The 19226-nt window shown below is 38.3% G+C and overlaps 1 protein-coding gene across 30 annotated transcripts in view; it reads left to right on the top strand.

Moving 5' to 3' along the window:
* GAB1 (GRB2 associated binding protein 1) overlaps positions 1-19226 on the top strand; it is a 131346-nt gene that overhangs the window by 77987 nt on the left and 34133 nt on the right. For 24 of the 30 annotated variants that reach the window (XM_084972796.1, XM_084972795.1, XM_003129177.7 and 21 more), the window contains one exon: positions 9352-9646. The exons of 1 other annotated variant lie outside the window; for it this stretch is intronic. In XM_084972796.1, the coding sequence (XP_084828922.1) occupies positions 9352-9646 (295 nt within the window). Of the gene's footprint in view, positions 1-7363; positions 7525-9351; positions 9647-19226 lie in introns of those variants that run through there. 5 more of the 30 variants (XM_084972797.1, XM_084972799.1, XM_084972798.1 and 2 more) reach the window with 2 other exon arrangements.

Raw genomic sequence — 19226 nt, 5'->3', positions numbered from 1 at the left:
CCACAATTAACACTTCCCCTGTGTCTCCTTCCAGACCTGCTCTCTAAACATAGTTTATATAGACAGACACACAATCATTTCAGACAAAGTGGAATCATACAATGTAACTTGCTTTTTAAAAAAAAAAATGAACAGTTATCTTGTGGGAATTTTTTGTATACAAATCTATCTCACTTTTTTAGTGTTTTGCATCAATTTATTATCATATAGATATCTTATAATTTATTTAAGGTTAACATCACCCTGCTGATGAAGTTTAGATTAAAACCTGTTTTATTGGAGTTTCCTGGTAGCCTAGTAGGTTAAGCTTTGTCACTACTGTGACTTGGGTTGCTGCTTTGGTACAGATTTAATCTCTGGCCTGGGAACTTCTGCATGCCACGGGCATGGCCCCCAAACCCACAAACCTGTCTTATTAAAAATAAACGTTTTCATTTTCTGAAACACATATGTTCAACCATAACCTTTTACCAATTTCTAAGATTATAGGTTAATTTCAAATTCACAGTAATGACCTTCTTTCTTTAAATATCAATCATGAAATATCTTTTGAGGAATTTCAGAATTAAGAGTCTCATTCTACTTTTCCCCTATGATAATAATGGGGTTGGTAAAATTACAGTGGTGATGTTTTATGATGGAAGGTCAGTTGGCTCAAGGATATAGAGAGTGCTCTTCTTCAGTTTATCCGGTCAAGGTAACTTTGAGGATTCAGCAATTCTGAGGGCCCTACATGCAGCCATCAGAGGTCTTTCAGAACTGCTTTAAGGGAATGGGCTTATTAACGGGCTACCTGGGACCTGTGTGCTGAAACCTCAGAGACACGGGAGCGAGTAGGTACCCTAACTCAGAGGATGTTTGGAGAAGCTGCAAAGAATAGGTCTTGAGCTAGGTCTTGAAGACTGAGTCAGAGCTCATTGGGTGAGAGAGAGAGGATGTGTGTTAGACTTCAAAATAAAATAAAATCTGTGCATTTGGTAGAGAGGCAAGGCCTGTAAGTATGATTTTGAAGAACCTTGTATACCATCCTTGGAAGGGAGTTGGGACTATCCTAAGGACAGTTGCGGACTTCTTTTTCCTTTCCCTGAGATCTTTTCATTTAAGTTCACTGGCTTTCCACAATTCTCATGATGAACAGAAAACGTGAAAAGCATCCCATTGAGGCTTTGAGGGCTTCACAATACATGAAGTGCTGTAGCAGATATTTAAAAATTTTAGGAATGGTCTTGGCTTTCAAAGAACTTGATGTCTAGTTGGGAAAATAATTCACAAGCATTTGGAACATTTGGAAATGTACCTAGTAGAATAACAGATGGTTCCAAACTGTCGCATAGTGATGCAGAAGACTTTTCAGGCAGTAACTGATGAGTTGCCAAGACTCCAGGGGGAAGGTATGGCCAGGAAAGGGGAAGGTTTGGGCAGAATCTTGAAGAATGGATTAGGTTTCCAATACAAGAAAGGAGTTCAAATATATTTGCCATTGGTTGATAAATATTGTGAACAAAAACAAGGAGGGAGCATGTTGGCCAGAGCAGAAGGCTTGAGAAGATAAGGAATTAGACCAAAGTTTAAAAGGACCTCTGTGTTTGTTTTTGTTGTTGTTGTTGTTTTCTCATTTTTTTAAAAAAATTATAATTGATTTACAATGTTGGGCCAATTTCTGTGATACAGTAAAGGTTTTTTTGGTTCTATTTTAAGGAATAGCTCTTCCAGTAAAAGTACAGAGAAGAGATTGGGGAGTATTGGAAAATCTTATACTGGAGTTCCCGTTGTGACTCAGGGGAAATGCATCTAACTAGTATCCATGATGATGCAGGTTCAATCTCTGGCCTCGCTTAGTGGGTCAGGGATCCTAAGTGGCTGTGGCTGTGGTGTAGGCCAGCAACTATTATTGCTCCTATTCGATCCCTAGCCTGGGAACTTCCATATGCTGTGGGTGCAGCCCTAAAAAGCAAAAGAAAAAGAAAAAGAAAAAGAAAAAAAGCCGTATACTGTAAACATGTGCTAGATCAGTTATACCAGGGGGAACTCAGGAAACAATTGTGTGTAGCAGTTGGAGTGTTTTTCTTTTAAAGCTGAACCCATTTGCCAGTTAGGCAAAACAGGCATATTTTGTGAGTTTGTTAATATTGTTGCAAGTAATGGTTTGAAGCTAAACCAGATCGAAATGTTTTTTCTTCCCAGGAGATAATGGGATCCAGTTTGAACTTTGTCGTCAGTGTGTATCTCCCCATAGTCTGTAGGATGTGTGATAAACCTATCTTAGAACCTTGCTTCCATGTGACAAGTCTATCTTCAGTATGATGTATGTAGTTGGCTTAAATATAAAAATTATTTAAAAGAACAGTTCCTTCAAAGTGAAGTTTAAAAATTCCTCTCATAGCTGTAAAGCTTTGAAAACAAATGAATTTATTGTTTATGCGCCTCTACCTTGCCTGACAAATTCTCGTCAGCCCAATTGTAGATGATGAGCTGGGCAAACTGCAGCCGTGTCAATATCCCCATAATGCCTAGAGAGTGTACAAACTTCCATATTTTTGTTCATGTCTCCTTTAACTGACATATTCAGCAGACATGGACTGAGCACCTCCCTGGGACTAGGAGAAGAAAGATGAAAGGTGAAAAGACATGGCTCTAGAAGAGGCTCAGTGGGTTAAGGATCCAGCATTGTCACTGCTGCGGCTCAGGTCACTGCTGTGGAGTAGGTTTGGTCCCTGGCCCAGGAAATTCCATGTGCTGAAAAGAAAAGGAAGAGATATGGTTCCAGCCCTCAAGAAGCTCACTTGTAGGGATGTCAAACACTGTTACTAGGAATGAAATAGAAACGGAGAGTTTCGAGGGGGGCCACTCAGTGATGGTGCCATGAAGAAGTCCGAGGTAAATCCAGGGGACGGATCATGTGCCAAAGGGCAGCATATATCAGAGCTAGAGGCAGGGCAGGAGCTGATGTTAGGGGACCTGCAAGCATTTCTGATGTGGTTGGAAGGCAGAGAGGCAAGAAGTGAGGCTGGGAGATGGGGAGAGGCTCAGAGAGCCCCTTGCTGAAGAGTTTGGCTTCGGCCTGCAGGCGGCAGGCAGTCACCAGACGCCAGGAATGGGTAAAGGGCAATGCAAATACCCCGAGCATTATGGATATTTAGTTTGGCAGTCTGACCTAAATATATTTCTTTTGGGATCCATGGACTCCACATGCTGTTCTCTTTTGATGTTAATGTAGCAGCCACAGCTAATCTTGAGATGGGACACTGGTATCAGCGTGTGGCGCTTTTAAGCCACATGCAGATGCAGACCTGCCCCCCAAATCTTATTGCTGCATCATTTCTTCAACTTCAGGTTAACATGACTACTGTAAGAAGTGACAACAAAATAAATGTTTGCGTAGCTCCTCTCACGCAAACCTACCCATCCTGGAAGGCCAGTAGTTAAAATGGTTTTTCACGTGCCCTTTGTTTAAACTGGCTTTGAGTGTTTTTAAAGGTTTCTAGAAAATGTGTCTTTTTTTGTCTGTTCCCACTCTGCGGGATTGGCAAGGCAATGTACAGCTTTCTCTGGGGCTACCAAGGCAGCGAGGATAAAAATAGGGCAAACTTTAAGAATCCCAGATATTTTCAGATAACAAAGACTGATTTATGTGGACCCGTTTTGTGCTCAGACAAAACATAGAGAAGCTTTTGTGCTGTGATTAGCAAGGGTGCTGATGTCAGTTCTCTTGTCGAGCATCAAGCTTTATTCTGTGACTAAATTGTGCTTTGTACCCTAATCCAGAGAACCTTTGTATCTGCCTTATTAAAGTGTGTAGTTTATGTAATTGCCTTTGTTTTCCAGTTTAATCTGTGCCAGATTCAATGAGAGTGACTCATTTTGTGACCGAGACAAACAGTCACATTTGGACCCTGTTAAAAATAAATAAATAAGTGGCAGGTGCTACTTGGCTAAATTCTGTGTTTTCATGCTGTAATTTCCTGCTGCAAGGGTTCATCTCTTAAATAATGTCTTCTCGGCCTCTGTAATCACTAGCCCAATCTGTCGAGTGACCAGCCATTCATTGCTGCTCCTTTCTTGGCTATTTATTTTCATTTCCAAGGGCCTCTTAAATTTGAACAGTGTCATTTCATCAGAGAAGCAAAGAAATGGATGGAGGAGCCACAGTCAACTGGATGACAGAGAGGGACACATAAGCTGTAGCATAAGGACATACTGCATTCTTTTCTCTTTCTGTTATTTTCCTGATGTGATTTAATAAAGCTTAGTTCTGTTCATTTTATTTTGTATATGTTCAGTATTGGGGTTCTTTTTCTCAAGTGGAAGAGGTTTTGAAAGCATACCTTTTTATTCAGTGTGGCCTGTATGTCTAAACTAATAATCTCAAAAATTTTTACAACTTCATCGTCTTAGGGGAATTCCATTTATGGTACGACTATGTCTAAGCACCAGACCCTGTGCTCTGCATTGAGTGCAGAATGGCAAATAAAGCAGACAAGGCCCCTGTCTCCTCAGACTTCACATGAGGTCTGCTTGAGGAGTTAGGTACTAAATAAGTATAAAGAAAAATTGGGTTACAAAATTAACAAAAGTCACTACATGTGATGGGATCCCCAAAATATCCCCACTCTACATTGCGGGTGGCTGGGTTGAGGGTCATCAGGGAAGGGAAAGCCTAAAGGTCAAAGTCCACCTGACAAAACGAGGAAGGAACATCCTGGACTTGGGAAGCCAGAGGTGCAAAGTCCCTGAGGCAGGAAACAGTTTGGCATCCTTTAAACCTTATGCTCAGGAGGGACAAGTGACAATTGATAAACCGTGAGAGAAGAAAGACGGTATTTAAAAATGTACAGGTGAACTCTATGAGCACAGCAGTACGACACTATTTACTGGAGGGGTAAATGTCCCTCTGTACAGTCCAACAGCCTGAGAGCTTCATTGACGTGCAGTATGGAAATTGATGCCTGTAATACTTAGTCTGAGTCATTGGGCAGTGGGTGAATTATGTTCAGTGAATTATATAGTAAAGTATTTTAGAAGGACTTCCATGCAATATATTAAAGTTTTAAAAAGTCATTTCTGTATTTAAAAGATGAACCTCTCATTATCTGGAGAAATCACTTAACTTACAAAAAGATATGATTCCTAGATGGCTCTGATAAGTGGCATAATACTGAATTTTCTTTTCTCTATTCATTTTTCAAGCTTACTGCTGGATAGGGAGGTATCCATGAAGGCATAATTTTACTAAGAGAGGATACTTATTTATTTTGAAATAAATAGATGTCATATATTAACAGAATGGCTTTTTATAATCCAGAAACCAGTGCTAAATTCATGTGAATTAAGCACTTTGACTTCTCAGTACTATCTAAAGCATCTGTAGAACTTCAACACTGCCTTCTCCTTCTAGACACTAATCATTTGCTTTTAACTTTGAGCTGCAGTCAGTCTGAGAAGTTAGTTTAAAAGCTTGATGATATTAAAGAACTACATACATAATATTTTTAGATGTTTGTGATTTTTCTGCTGATCTTCTTATTGAAGGATTACATAAATTTTTCCATGAAGGAATACCTGTCTGTTTAGCAATAGCTCTGCATAGATTTTGCCAAGGTTGCTGTATTCTCAAATTATTTGCATGTATGTGTTTCCTTCATAATTAGTAAACTCCTTGAGAGTAGGAATCATGAATTACTTGTATTTCTTCCCACAAGTACCTAGCATGGCATTTACAGTATAATCAGTAACATTGGATGCTTATCTCATTGGTTTAGTTCTTAATATATCTAAATTTTCTTGGATGGAGACAATTTTTTGTGTGTGTCTTTTGTCTTTTTAGGGACCTAAAAACACCTGCAACATACGGAGGTTCCCAAGCTAGGGGTCAAATCGGGGCTACAGCTGCCAGCCTACACCACAGCCACAGCAACACCAGATCAGAGCCGCATCTGCGACTTATACCACAGCTCATGGCTGGGCAGAGATGGTGGCCGGAAGCTTAACCTCCTGAGTGAGGCCAGGGATCGAACCTGCAACCTCATGCGTCCTAGTTGGTTTCATTTCTGCTGTGCCACAAGACAGGAACTTCTTGGGTGGAGACAATTTAAAGAATCTATTAAAATGTTAAATCTGAAGTTATCACCCTAGTTTATTGAGTTATTGGTACAATAATCCAAGTTATTAGAGACCAAATGAGCTTTTGTATGGACCACTCCACCCCCTTAGTTTTTGTTTTTTCTGTCTCTGCCTCAGACCATTGTCCCGGCTTCCTAGCACTCCATCAATAAACTACCAGTCACAACTGACTCATGTCACAATTTATTAAACAATTTGGTGAGGGTAGCAGCTGTGACTAAACATCTGTTGGAGAAATATATGTGGATTTTAGCCAGTCCTGCTTTTTCTGTGCTCACATGGATTTTTCAGGATCAAATGAAACAATTTTTATGATACTGCAATGCCTTTTGGTGTTTTGCCAAGTTCTGAAGAACAAAAACTTTATCAAGTCATACTAGTATTGCTTTTGGTGATTATAAATTTAGTAGATTTTTAAAAAATAGACTGGTCTTTATGTTAATGAAGAAATAGAAATCATGTTTTGGAAAGATTGGCCTGTGTTACAGTACCAACATGGTGGGCCTTCTTGGCCTAATTAGATGGTTATATAGAGCACCATACTCATACTTGAAAATTTCTGGAAATGCCATCAGCATAAAGCTCTCCTTAGTCTGGGTTACCATAGGAAGAGACATGCTTTGTTGTGTTATACTTTTCCAGAATGAGCGGACTGAGATGTGACTGGTGCATCATGCTCTCCAAATGAACAGATGTGAACAGTGGCCATTAAGAATATGTGACACCCTTGGGGTTCATAAATTGTCCTGTTTGTCTGTCCTTGCACTTCCCGCATTTCCTTTGGGTGATCTGACTTTGTATGTTCGGTCTGGAGTAGAGAATGTCTCTTTGTAGGCCACTGAGTCTTGCTGCAGTGGCCTCTTTTTGGTCTGGCTTGCTGCCGGCTGAGGAAGGCCCTCAAAGAGGAGTCAGGCTTCATTTTTGTCTCTGGGCAGAGATGGTGGGTTTAAAGCCTGATGAAGCTGACTGTTTCAGGCAGTTGGTTCTGCTTTTATTATTTGATCAATGTTGAGTTTAAATAGGGTAATAGTAAAGGAATTTTAGACTTCATATGTGTAATAATCAAACTCCAAATTTACCAAAACTTGTGAAGGGAATACATGTTGAGTGTAGGTCCAGATTGCCAATATGCGTTTGTTGGAAAGAGAAAGAGAAAGTTGGCTTTTTTTGTTGTTGTTAAGTTGTATGCTATTCTCAAGATTACAGATTTTATCCACAGTTTATTTCTTTGCTTACTTTCCAGATGAGAGACCAGGAAAGCTTCTAAACCATTTTTTCCTCCTTCCTACTTCTTGCCTCCTTCCTCCCCCCACCAGCCCCTCAAAAGAGAGAGAAAAACCTATAGCTTAAAATATGGAATGATATTAAGGCATGAGAAAACACTGCTTTTGCAAAAAGATTGTGGTAAGATATACATCACATAAAATATACCATTTTAACCATTTTTAAGTGTATAGTTCAACATAAGGTACTATCACATTGTTCTGCAACCATTTCTCCCCAGAACTTTTTCATCTTCCCAAACTGAAACTCTACCCATTAAACACTAACTCCCCATCCCCCCTCCCCATAACCCTAAGCACCCACCATTTTGCTTTCTCACTCTTTGAATTTGGCGACTTTAGGTACCTCATATAAGTGGAATCATACAATTTTTGTTCTTTTGTGACTGGCTTCTTTCACTTAGCATAACCTCTCAAAGTTTGTCCAGATTGTAGCATGTATGAGAATTTTCTTTTAAGGCTGAATAGCATTTCATTTATCCCTTCATTCATCAGTGGACATTTGGGGGTGCTTCCACCTTTTGACTGTTGTGAATAATGCTGCTGTGAACATGGGTGTACAGATATCTCTCTGAGGCCTTGCTTTCAGTACTTTTGAGTTATTTACCCACACTAGAATTTTTCGAAGGACGGCCATACCATTTTCCCCAGTGGTTACACCATTTTACATTCCAACCAGCAATGCACAAAGGTCCCAGTTTCCTCACATTCTGGCCCATACTTGTTATTTTCTGCTTTTTAGGTAATAGCCATTCTCATGCATATGGATCTTATTGTGGTTTTGATTTGCATTTCTCTACTGACAGCATAGTGATGTTGAACATCTTTTTTTTTTTTTGGTCTTTTGTCTTTTTAGGGCCACACCCCTGGCACACGGAGGTTCCCAGGCTAGGGGTCTAATCAAAGCTACAGCTGCCAGCCTACACCACAGCCACAGCAACGCCAGATCTGAGCCGCATCTGTGACCTATACCACAGTTCATGGCAGCAGCACCAGATCCTTAACCCCATGAGCAAGGCCAGGGATCGAACACACAACCTCATGGTTCCTAGTTGGATTCATTTCCCCTGTGCCACCACAGGCACTCCTGAACATCTTATCTTGTGCTTATTGGTCATTCTTATGTCTTTCTTGCAGAGTCTGTTCAGGTCCTTTGCCCATTTTTAAATTGCATTGTGTATTTTTGTTGTCACTGAGTTGTAGGAGTTCTTTGTGTGTTCTGAACTTAATCTCTTATGAAATAAATAATTTGCAGACATTTTCTCCCATTCTGTGAGTTGCCATCTCATTCTCTGATCATGTCCTTTAAGATATAAAAATTTTGATACAATCCAGTTTCCATTTTTCTTTTGTGTCCTGACTACTTAGTGTCATTTTCAAGAAGTCTGCCAAATCAAATAGCACGAATCTTTTTCCCATGTATTTTTCTAAGGACTTTATAGTTTTAGCTCTTACATTTAGCCTTTGATCAATTTTGAGCTAATTTTTGTAGAAGGTGAGAGTCTAACTTTATTCTTTTGCACATGAATGTCCAGTTTTCCCAGCACCATTTGCTTTTTTAAACTAAGTAAAAACTAAATCTTCCTTGGTTTGTTGACTTGATATTACATATAATAATATTATTATCAATGTACCATCTTCTAGTAATCAGTGTCTTATAATATTTTATCAGAAGATCTAATATAAAATAATAAAGACATATATATATATATATATATATATATATATATATATACACACACACCCACACACACACGCACATTATTAAGTTAATTGAGGAGGCATCAGTAAACTTTGCTGGGGTGGTAGATTATTCTGTAGAAACAAAACATCATATATTACTTTCTCTAGTTAATGCATTTCTAAAAAGTTGGTTTGACAAATGGGTATCCTCTTGAAAAATTTCTGTCCAAGTAACCCGGAGTGGATATTTTTGTTTTCTTCCTAGGCATGGAAGAGGAGATGGTTTGTGCTACGAAGTGGCCGTTTGACTGGCGATCCAGATGTCTTGGAATATTACAAAAATGATCATGCCAAGAAGCCTATCCGTATTATTGATTTAAATTTATGTCAGCAAGTTGATGCTGGATTGACATTTAACAAAAAAGAGTTTGAAAACAGCTACATTTTTGATATCAACACTATCGACCGGATTTTCTACTTGGTAGCAGACAGTGAAGAGGAGATGAATAAGTGGGTTCGTTGTATTTGTGACATCTGTGGGTTTAATCCTACAGAAGAAGGTAAGTTCAAGATTTTGTGATTCAACCTGGGTTCTCTCTTATTACTACATTTTAAAAACTGTTTTAGAGTTCTTTGTTATTTCAGTTGCACAGTATATATATATATATATATTTTTTAATAATAGCATTTGGGAAAAGCAAGCTTTTCTTCAGTCAAGGGAGAAACTTTATAGATTTTTAGAAAGAGAGACAACCATGGAGCAATGTCTAAACAGTCAAGGGAGAAACTTTATAGATTTTTAGAAAGAGAGACAACCATGGAGCAATGTCTAAACAATGTCCTAAAGAAGGTGACAAGAAGACGTACGTATTTAAGAGTATTTCTTGAGTTCCTGTATAAATATTAGGTTGACCCCTGGAACGCTGCTGATACTTGACTGTTTTAACCTATTAGAAAAACATTTTCAAGTGGTTCAACTTAATTCTTCTTCACTCCAGCTTATGGAAGTTCCCCGGCCAGGGATTGAATCCAAGCCACAACGGCAACCTACACTGCAGCTGTAGCAATGCTGGATCCTTTTACCCACTGCACCAGACCAGGGATCAGACCCCTGCCTCTGCAGCAACCCAAGCCACTGCAGTCAGATGCTTAACCCACTGCTCCATAGTAGGAACTCCTTCAACTTAATTCTTAGGAGTTGTTTTTAATTGAAGTATAGTTGCTATATAATATTATATGTTATAGTAATACAGTATAGTGATTCACAATTTTTAAAGGGTGTGCTCTGTTTACAGTTACTATAAAATATTGGCTGTATTTGTTGTGTTGTACAACATGACCTTACAGCTTATTTTATGCCCAAGAGTTTGTTTTTCTTATTCCCCTGCCTTGTATTGCCCCTCCCCCTTCCCTCTCACCACTGGTAACTACCAATTTGTTATCTATATCTGTGAACCTGCTTCTTTCTTTGTTACATTCATGTGTTTGTTATATTTTTAAGATTCCACATATGCATGATATCATACAGTATTTGCCTTCTCTGTCTGATATTTCACTTAGCATAATGTCTTCCAAGTCCATCCCTGGTGCTGCAAATGGCAAAAGCCACTTCTTTTTGATGGCTGAGTAGTATTCCATTGTATATATACCACATCTTCTTTCTCCATTCATCTATTGATGGATACAGGAGTTATTTTTTAAACTAAGTTGGATTATGAAGTTATGAAATGGCCGAGGTGACTGGCAATATCTATGAAAAGCAAATGAGAATCAGTCACCAAACATGATGAAAAAGTAACAAACATGTGAGTTTACTTAACACAAAGGTCCTAAAAAGAGCATGGAAGAAGAAGGGGCTCAAGTTATAGATAAGAGATAGTGAAGTAAAGCTTCCTCGGAGGAAGACTGATTGTAAACTGAAGCTGTCTCCATAATGAGAGGAGGGAGGCAGAACCTGAAGGCTCTCAGGTGAGGGAAGGACCCACTGGTGGAGTCCACTCCTTGACTAGAGCAGAGGACTGTGACCAATGAAGGCAAGGGGAGAGTTGCTGAGATTTGGGTGCCTGTTCCAGGAAGAGCTGAGTGATGAGAGGCCTCCAGAAGAATCTTACAAGTGGAATTCCTCTTTGGATGTCCTGACCTTAGGTATCCCCTGTCTTCTTATATTTATATTCCCTGTCTGCTTCTCTACTTCTCTTCCTTTTTAAGCAAACTTGAAGAACCCACGTAGGGGTCTCCAATACAGGTTTACGTTTGCAGAGCCAAGCATCAGAAATAAAGGCAACCTGAGGTCTTCAACCCTGTTGTCTTTATGGTTATACTCACATCGACAAGTGTGCCTTTCCAAATACCTATATTTCGGCATGCTGGAGATTCAGCAAAGGGTGGAAAAATTGTCTTAACAGTCAACATCAAGATTTGGATTGAAGTGAAACAGTCCTCATCTCTCATTAGCTCAGGTCATCGTGTGGTTTCCTCTCTGGCTGATCAGCCCCCAGGAGAAGGAGGCTTCCAGGGCTGGGATTGGCCCAGTGAGGCAGGGGGAACCCCATGCTGAGGGACTCCAGAATGCCCAAGGGACAAGAGCAGTGCGAAAGGGAAGGAGGCCTACAATTTAGACAGGAGGCCCAGGGTCTAGAGCCCTTCAGCGAAGTTCTACTGTGTAAAAGCCTCGAGAAATTATTGCACATGTGGAATTAAAGCTTTGGTTGTTTTTGTAAAGTTGCTAAATATGCTCACATTTCACATTTTAAGTGGGCCTGGGAGTATTATTTCTACCTCTAATTAAACTCCTTTCCTTTCTTGTTTACATATGTGGTCTATATTTGAGTGCAGTGGAGGGTTTTTAAGTTTAGTCACAAATGATATCTCTCACTTTTTAATGGTTATTTAACAACCACCCCGTAAAGATAATTCCTGGATTTAGACTTTGCATTCATTTCATTGTATGATGGATTTTCAGCTAAAATAATAAGTAGTTGTATAACCTCTGTGTTGATGGTGTTCTTTTGCCTGCTACCTTGCGAATTTAGAATTTGTTTGGGGGATAGAAAGGCAGACTTCTGTCTCTTTTGGTTGTCTGTATAGATTCAGCTAACCTGAGACTCAACTAGGTGTCCTTTCTCTGTTTTCTTTATAATTCTCCTATTTGACAGAAGGATATGAGAGACCCTCTTAGTACATTCTTCAGTCAAGGAATGTGAGTGTGTAATTTTTGGAAGCTCCTTTGGGGGTGATTAGAGTTGAAAACCTTAAAAGGACAATTTCTAATGCTCAAGTGTCCCAAATTAGTTTTGCAAGTTTAAAGGCATGGAGTTAGTCCAATTATTCCCCCTTCTCATGATTCATTATCATCTGGGAGCTTGATGAAGGCCCAGTCAGCTCTGGGAAGAAGTAAGTTTTGTCTGCTTTAGAAAATTGATTGATTCATCTATCACATTATTTGAGTTTGCCAGTATTCTCCAGGGCTGGGGTGTTCATTCAACCAGCATAAATTAGGTGACTAGTTAGGGAGCCAGGTGGCAAATATTATAAGAAACTGAGCATCTAATGAGAGAAGATTCATACCCAAAATAATTCATTACAGTTGATAAATACAAGTTATTCATGTTTGTAAGTACATGTGTGTACATGTGTTTACTTATATAAATCATGCTTTAACATACATATTAATGACTTATGACATGTCATTAATATATAATGATACTAGTACTTATAAGTATTAAATGTAGTATTAAGGTATAATTCCATATATTAAAGTATGTTTCTGTGGGAATGTGCAAATATAGTTCTTGTCCTCATGGAGCTTACAGTCAGTCTAGTAGGAGAAATGGGCAAATAATCTAGGAATTATAATAATACCAGGTGATAGGTGTTTTGCTAAACAAATTTTTTAAAAAAGCATAGGTCACTAGCGTCTGATTGCCTCTTAGGAGGGTCAGGAAAAGCCTAGGTAGTTTTAGGTCTGTGACTGTAACTGATACTGTACTGAGAACTTTATTTTTGTCCTCACTGGAACATTTCTGTTGGCATTAACAGTCGGAATTGGTTACAGTGCCTGTTTCGCCCCTCATAAACTTACTAGTATTGGGAGGAGGAAAGTTTCAAAACTCGAAAGCCACCTTTTCAGTGGCAAAACTCCCAAATCCTTCTAAAACAGATAAGAAGGGTATTTCCCTGGGAGTGAAGTTTTTAATTTGTAAACTTTTAGTCTTCACAGTATCCATAAGGAGGAGGCTGTAAGAAAATTAAAAGTATGATTCATCAAATTTGATGTGTTTAAGAGTTCCCACTGTGGTGCAGTGGGTTAAGGCTCATGGGTTTCTGCAGCCTTGTCACATGGCACGGGTGGCAATTGCATGTAGTATTCCATCCCTGGCCTGGAAACTTTCATATGCCATGCATGCACCCTCCCCCCCAAAAAAAGTCAAATTTGATATATATAAGCTGAGTTGGTTACCAAGAATAGCTATGCTTATCACAGATCATTTTTATCTATTCATTAAAACAAGCCTCTGGGGACTTTAGTTTACTAAAACTTTTAAATTTAGCTCCTGATCCCTATCTAAATGCAACTGTGTTTATCTTTTTAATTCTAAAATTTAGATTTTTTTACACGTTCATCCTGGCCACCTCCCAAATAGCCATAGTTTAGACATGTCTTTCTAAACTACGTTAAAGGCTTGAATTTCTTGGAATAAAATCAGGTAAAGATAAGCAGTCCTTCATTGTGTAGCATCAGGGAGCCAAAGAAATATTTTATTTTGCTCCATAATTTTGGTTTTCGATGCACGGTAGCAAAATTGCAAAAAAGTTAACCACTGTTATTTCCCTATTCATTTGTACTTAGCTGACTTTGCTAGATGACTTTTAAAAATTCCACATACTTAAAGATTTGTATCAGATTCTAAACTGCAGAGAACTGCTACTATTCTCTGTGATCACATCCGTACAGTTTAATGTGACAAGGTAAATATCAAAATGTTTGTGTTCTCTCATTAAGTCTACTACCTGCTTCTTATTCTGCTTCCAGATAGGTCTCACCTCCACTCACTAAATAATAGGTGTTTTCACTTTTACCTAGATCTGTCCCCAGAGCCCCGTGCTCTTCCCTTTCCAGACAGCCGAATATGCTCCCATTCTTGGCTTCAAATTAATAACACAAAATGATTTTTTACCATAACTAGTTTCAGATAGATGTGGGAAGAAATCATCTATGCTTGGTATTACAGTCTGAGAACATAACTCTCCCCAACCCCTAGGAGAATAACTAATTTTCTCCTGAAAACAAAAGGACAGGGGAAAAATCTGACCTGTGTTTTGATTCCAGGAACCTCTCAAAATATCGTTACCATGTTATTTCCGCTGCCCCAGGTGACCACTGCTATTATTGAATACTCAGAATATGCTGGCAGGCCGAATCTGTTTTTCAATTCTAGCTCATTGAACTATGTGTAGTTCCTATGAATGCTTTTATTTAGTAGATTTGAGAGTAAGAAACTAATTTCTTTTGTTTTTCTTGGAAATGTGCAGATTTATTTTTGTTTCTACAACCGAGGGAGAAGCTGTTAAATCTGCTAAACAAGTGCCAGAAAACACAGCCTTGGGGCTGCAGGCAGCTAACGTGGCGCAAGGGCTCCTGGTCTAATTTAAGGATACAAGTGGAGAAAGTTGCCTTTTAATCTGTTGAGTTGCTTTTCTCAAAACACTCAGATAATGCTGGCTTTAAAAAAAAAAAAAAGTGTGATTCTCTGTTTGATATTCTTCCTTTTAGAAACGGAGGTAAACTAACATGTAAGAATGTATGTACGTTTGCAAAAGAGAACTAGACTCACAGACATAGAAAACAAACTTATGGTTACCTGAAGGGAAAGGCGGTGGGAAGGTGTAAATTAGGAGTTTGGGATTAATGTATATACATATTGCTATATATAAAATAAACAACAAAGACTCACTGTATAACACAGGGAACTCAATATCTGGTAATAACCATTAAGGGAAAAGAATCTCAAAAAGAATAGATAGATGTAAAATGTAAATTGAACCGTTTTGCTGTACACCTAAAACTAACAACAACATTGCAAAACAACTATAACAAATTAAAAAAAAAAAAGAATACACATATGTTCCCATTCCTATAAAGCAGCACTTCGTAGGGGATAGGGGACTTAAATTTCTATTTCCTTTTTTATTCCAGTATAACATATGACTGTGAAAGGCACAGATCTAAAGTATACAGTTCAATATAGTTTTATGTACCCATTTGGAATCTACATAGACATAGAGCTCTCTGAAACCACCCCTCAGATCAAGAAATGGAACACTTCCCGTTCCCTGGAAGGTTTTCTCATGCTTCTTCCCAGTAAAAACCCAGAAAAGAGTTCAGAGATAACCATTATTTTGCTTCTATCACCACAGATTAGTTTTATCTATCCTTGAAATTTATAAATGAAACCATTGAGTCTGGCCTCTTTTTTCCAGTCAGACTGTGACATTCATCCATGTAGCATGGGACAGTTGTTTTTTTTTTTGCAGTCAATCTGTGACATTCATCCATGTAGGATGGGACAGTTGTTCTGTATCCTATGTAGCCTTCCGTTGTGTGAACATATCACAGATTATTGGTCTATTCACATATTGATGGACATTTGGCTTGCTTCTAGTTTGTAGTTAATACAAATAGAGCTACTGTGAACATTCTTACATGTGTCTTTTGCTGGATATGAATGCTTAGCTCTTTTGAGTATCCACCCATGGGTATTATTGCTCCATCATAGTAGATAGATAGGTTGGTAGATAGATAGATGGGGATAGACTTGGTAGACTTCAGTAGACTTGGTAGCTTTAGTTTTCCAAAGTTATTGTACCGATTGCTTTGCTACCAGCAGTGTATAAATTTTCCAGTTACTCTGCATTGTCACCGAGATTCGGTATTGTGCATCATTAATTTTAGCCACTGTAGTGAGTGTGTAGTGGAACCTCATTGTGATTTTAATGTGCATTTTCCTGAGGACCAATTCAACCAGAATCCGTTTTGTTTTGTCTTGTGCTGTTTTATTACACATGATCAAGCTACTGCCTTTGAGATCTTGATGCACTGAGTCTCCTGAGATAAAGCCCTGACACTGAGATTTCTCAAATACAAGTGACCCCCTCTGGATAAGAATTAAGGCATTTGTCAGCACTGACTGGGGGTTTATTTTTAAAGTCTCCAAGAATGTGTTCACACTCTGTTAAGGAGATGGTCGTGACAAATAAAAAGATAAAACATTGTCAACTTGAAACATATTAACTAGATTGGGCTATGATGAAAGGTCTTCAGAACTTGATTAAATAATGTGAAGAAATTTCAGGTTGTTTCACTGAAAATTGCAACCACTGCTATTTCTTGTTTGTATCCATGTGTTAGATTTACCTTTATAAAACAGTCTTCTATAAAGAAGGCTGTGTTCAGAAGTGAGAAGATGGTTATGTTAGCATTAATAATAATGTATACTCTTGGCAGACTCTTACTTGCTAGGTTCATTAGACATAGATCTATTTGAAATGCTTCTCTTTAGAGGAAAAATATTCTACCCCAGACCACGTAAATCAGGTCTCCGTACAGACTGACCTCGACATACTTACCTTTCATTGTGAACATTAAGGGAAAACGTTTGCAATAAAAGCAAAAGAAAAAAAAGTTCTGTCAGCAGATGTAGCCCATCTTCAGAGAAAAGGATCTCATCTGGTCTTCTGACAGGAGGTGAGCAACACGGCGGTTTTGACACCACATGCTCAGGTAGGGCGCATTAGAAGTCACCAAATCAGAGGCTCTGTCACATCTACTTCAACATATTCTACCTTAGCAACAAGAAAGAGTAGGATTGCTTCTCTGGGCTTAAGCGCTTGTGCTATTTGGTTTAAATAAATATATATGTGTGTGTGTGTGTGTGTGTATACACATATATATATAATTTTACATTTGGTTTAAATATATGTTTAATTTTGAATATTTGGTTTAAATATATATGGTTTAAATATATATTTAATTATAATTTTGAACATTTAGAGGCATTATCTGGGCACCCCAACTTCTGTGAGGAGCACTAACTCCAGGATGTTATGATTCCAGATGGGGTAAAACCATGCATTAGGGTAGGGATCATGTGACCTCATTTATTATTTGTGGTTCTTCTCGCAGAACAATCTGCTTCACTGAAAACTTGTTAGGGCTTTCCTTAGCAATACATATTAGCTTTGTCAGTAAAATTCAATTAAGAGTTTCCTACAGCAGCTTATTAGGCCTTTTTAATGGATGGTAATTACGCTCCTCATGCCTTCTGAATTAAGAGACAGGAAATAATTTTACACACAGAAGCAAACCCTAAGCTGATGTTTGGTTCTCAGAAACTTGATACCAGCAATACTTAGAAAGAGCAGTAAGTTAGAAACCCAAGCAATAAACAGTCTCCTCCACTACTTAGAGGGAGTAGAGGCTGGTCATGTGTCTATACAAGATGGAAGAGAAGTTTCTCTTTTCAGACCAGTTGGTGAACTTTGGCTAAAAATTTTATGTTAAAGAATTTTTAGACACCAGGTGGGGCTGGCATCAAAATAGGCAGAGATGAGTATTAGGTGAATTTAACGGGAGCAAAATCATCCCAAACACTAAAACTTTGAGGATGGTGCATTATCGGAGCCCAAAGTGGTAAAGCAATATCCCCTTCCCTTTTAAAGTCCTTTGTAAGCCATCTTGTTTGGACCGGGTGGACTTGCTGTTCACAGCTCTCGGAAGGCCTTTTTCTTCCACGAGCTCGCTCGTGAACATAACGGGAAGTATCCCTCGAGTTCTTGCCTCTTAGACATATGTTCAAGTCTTTCCATATTGTGAACAAGATTAAAAAAAAAAGAAAGGAAGAAACTTTGAGTCCCAGTCCTTTTTTCAGAAAATTGAGAGGATCTTGCAGCCATAAAGAGAGTAAAAGCACTTTCTTCATTCACAGATGGGAAAGACGGAAGGTCAAAAAGGAGATGGTCCCATTGTGTTAATAAAACAAGGCCAGACAAAAGTGATTGCTTGGCCGGGAGACTATTTTCCCCTCTTAAGGTGAATCACCCAGTTCATTTAGTGTATAGCCATCCAGTTTAGAAAAAAACATTAAAGGAAAAGTATATCTATAAAAACAACCACCTGGAAAAATTACTTTAGGAGTTACAGTGGAAAACGAGAATTCATACTCTTTTATATAGTAATGTTTTTCCGGTGTTTAGTTTCATTTTGTTTGGTCAGAACTAAACATTGAACTGGATTGTACCATTTAACTATATCTCTGGTAGAAGAAAGGAGAAGTATATAAAACATACTTGTGAATATACCCTGTAAGATACAGCAACTACTCTCTGATCCCTCTGATTTTTTTTTTCCTCCATGTTGTTTATATTTTTCTTAAGCTCTTTAAAGGGTGAATATTTTTTACAGTTCTCTGAAGTTTAACAGTCCACAAGGATTTACTCTTGAGTCACTGATCAATCTACCACATTTTAAATCCCCTCCAATAAAGCTCTTTATATTTTTAACAGTCAAAACAGTAAAACATTTCATAGGGTATGTTATATACACTATAGCCAGCGTCTCTTAGATATGATGAGGTATATATGAGATCCTATGAAATTAAGGCATTTTGTTGTATAAATGTCTAAAAATTTATTTTTCTTTTCTCACCATCTTCTGGACTTTCAAAAAAAAGAATGAATGGAAAAACAGCAAGGTCCTATTGTATAGCACAGGGAACTATGTTCAATATCCTGAGATAAACCATAATGGAAAAGAATATAAAAAAGAACATATACATATGTGTAGCTGAATCACTTTGCTCTGCAGCAGAAATTAACACAACATTGTAAATACTTCAATTTAAAAATAAATAAGAATTAGTTAGTTGCTGCCCTAATGTGTTAGGTTTTGTTAGATGAGCTTGTGTGAAAACGTGATGTGGCATGCAGCATAACAAAGATATATCATTAGAAATTAGCTCACATCTGCCAAATTCTCCAACTGAAAGAAGTTTTCATACTCAATTAGCATCTAGCAGGGCTCACATACTTCTAAAGGACCCAATTCCAAACTGTGCATGCATGTGACCAGGTCTTGCAGATCAG

Source organism: Sus scrofa, chromosome 8, assembly GCF_054392235.1.
Source record: "Sus scrofa isolate SSC_HxYL_T2T_F1_AM1 chromosome 8, Sscrofa_HxYL_maternal_Yorkshire_Landrace_v2.0, whole genome shotgun sequence".
NCBI lineage: Eukaryota > Metazoa > Chordata > Mammalia > Artiodactyla > Suidae > Sus > Sus scrofa.
The sequence above is the reverse complement of the archived record's forward strand: the minus strand, read 5'-3'. Positions and strand labels throughout refer to the sequence as shown.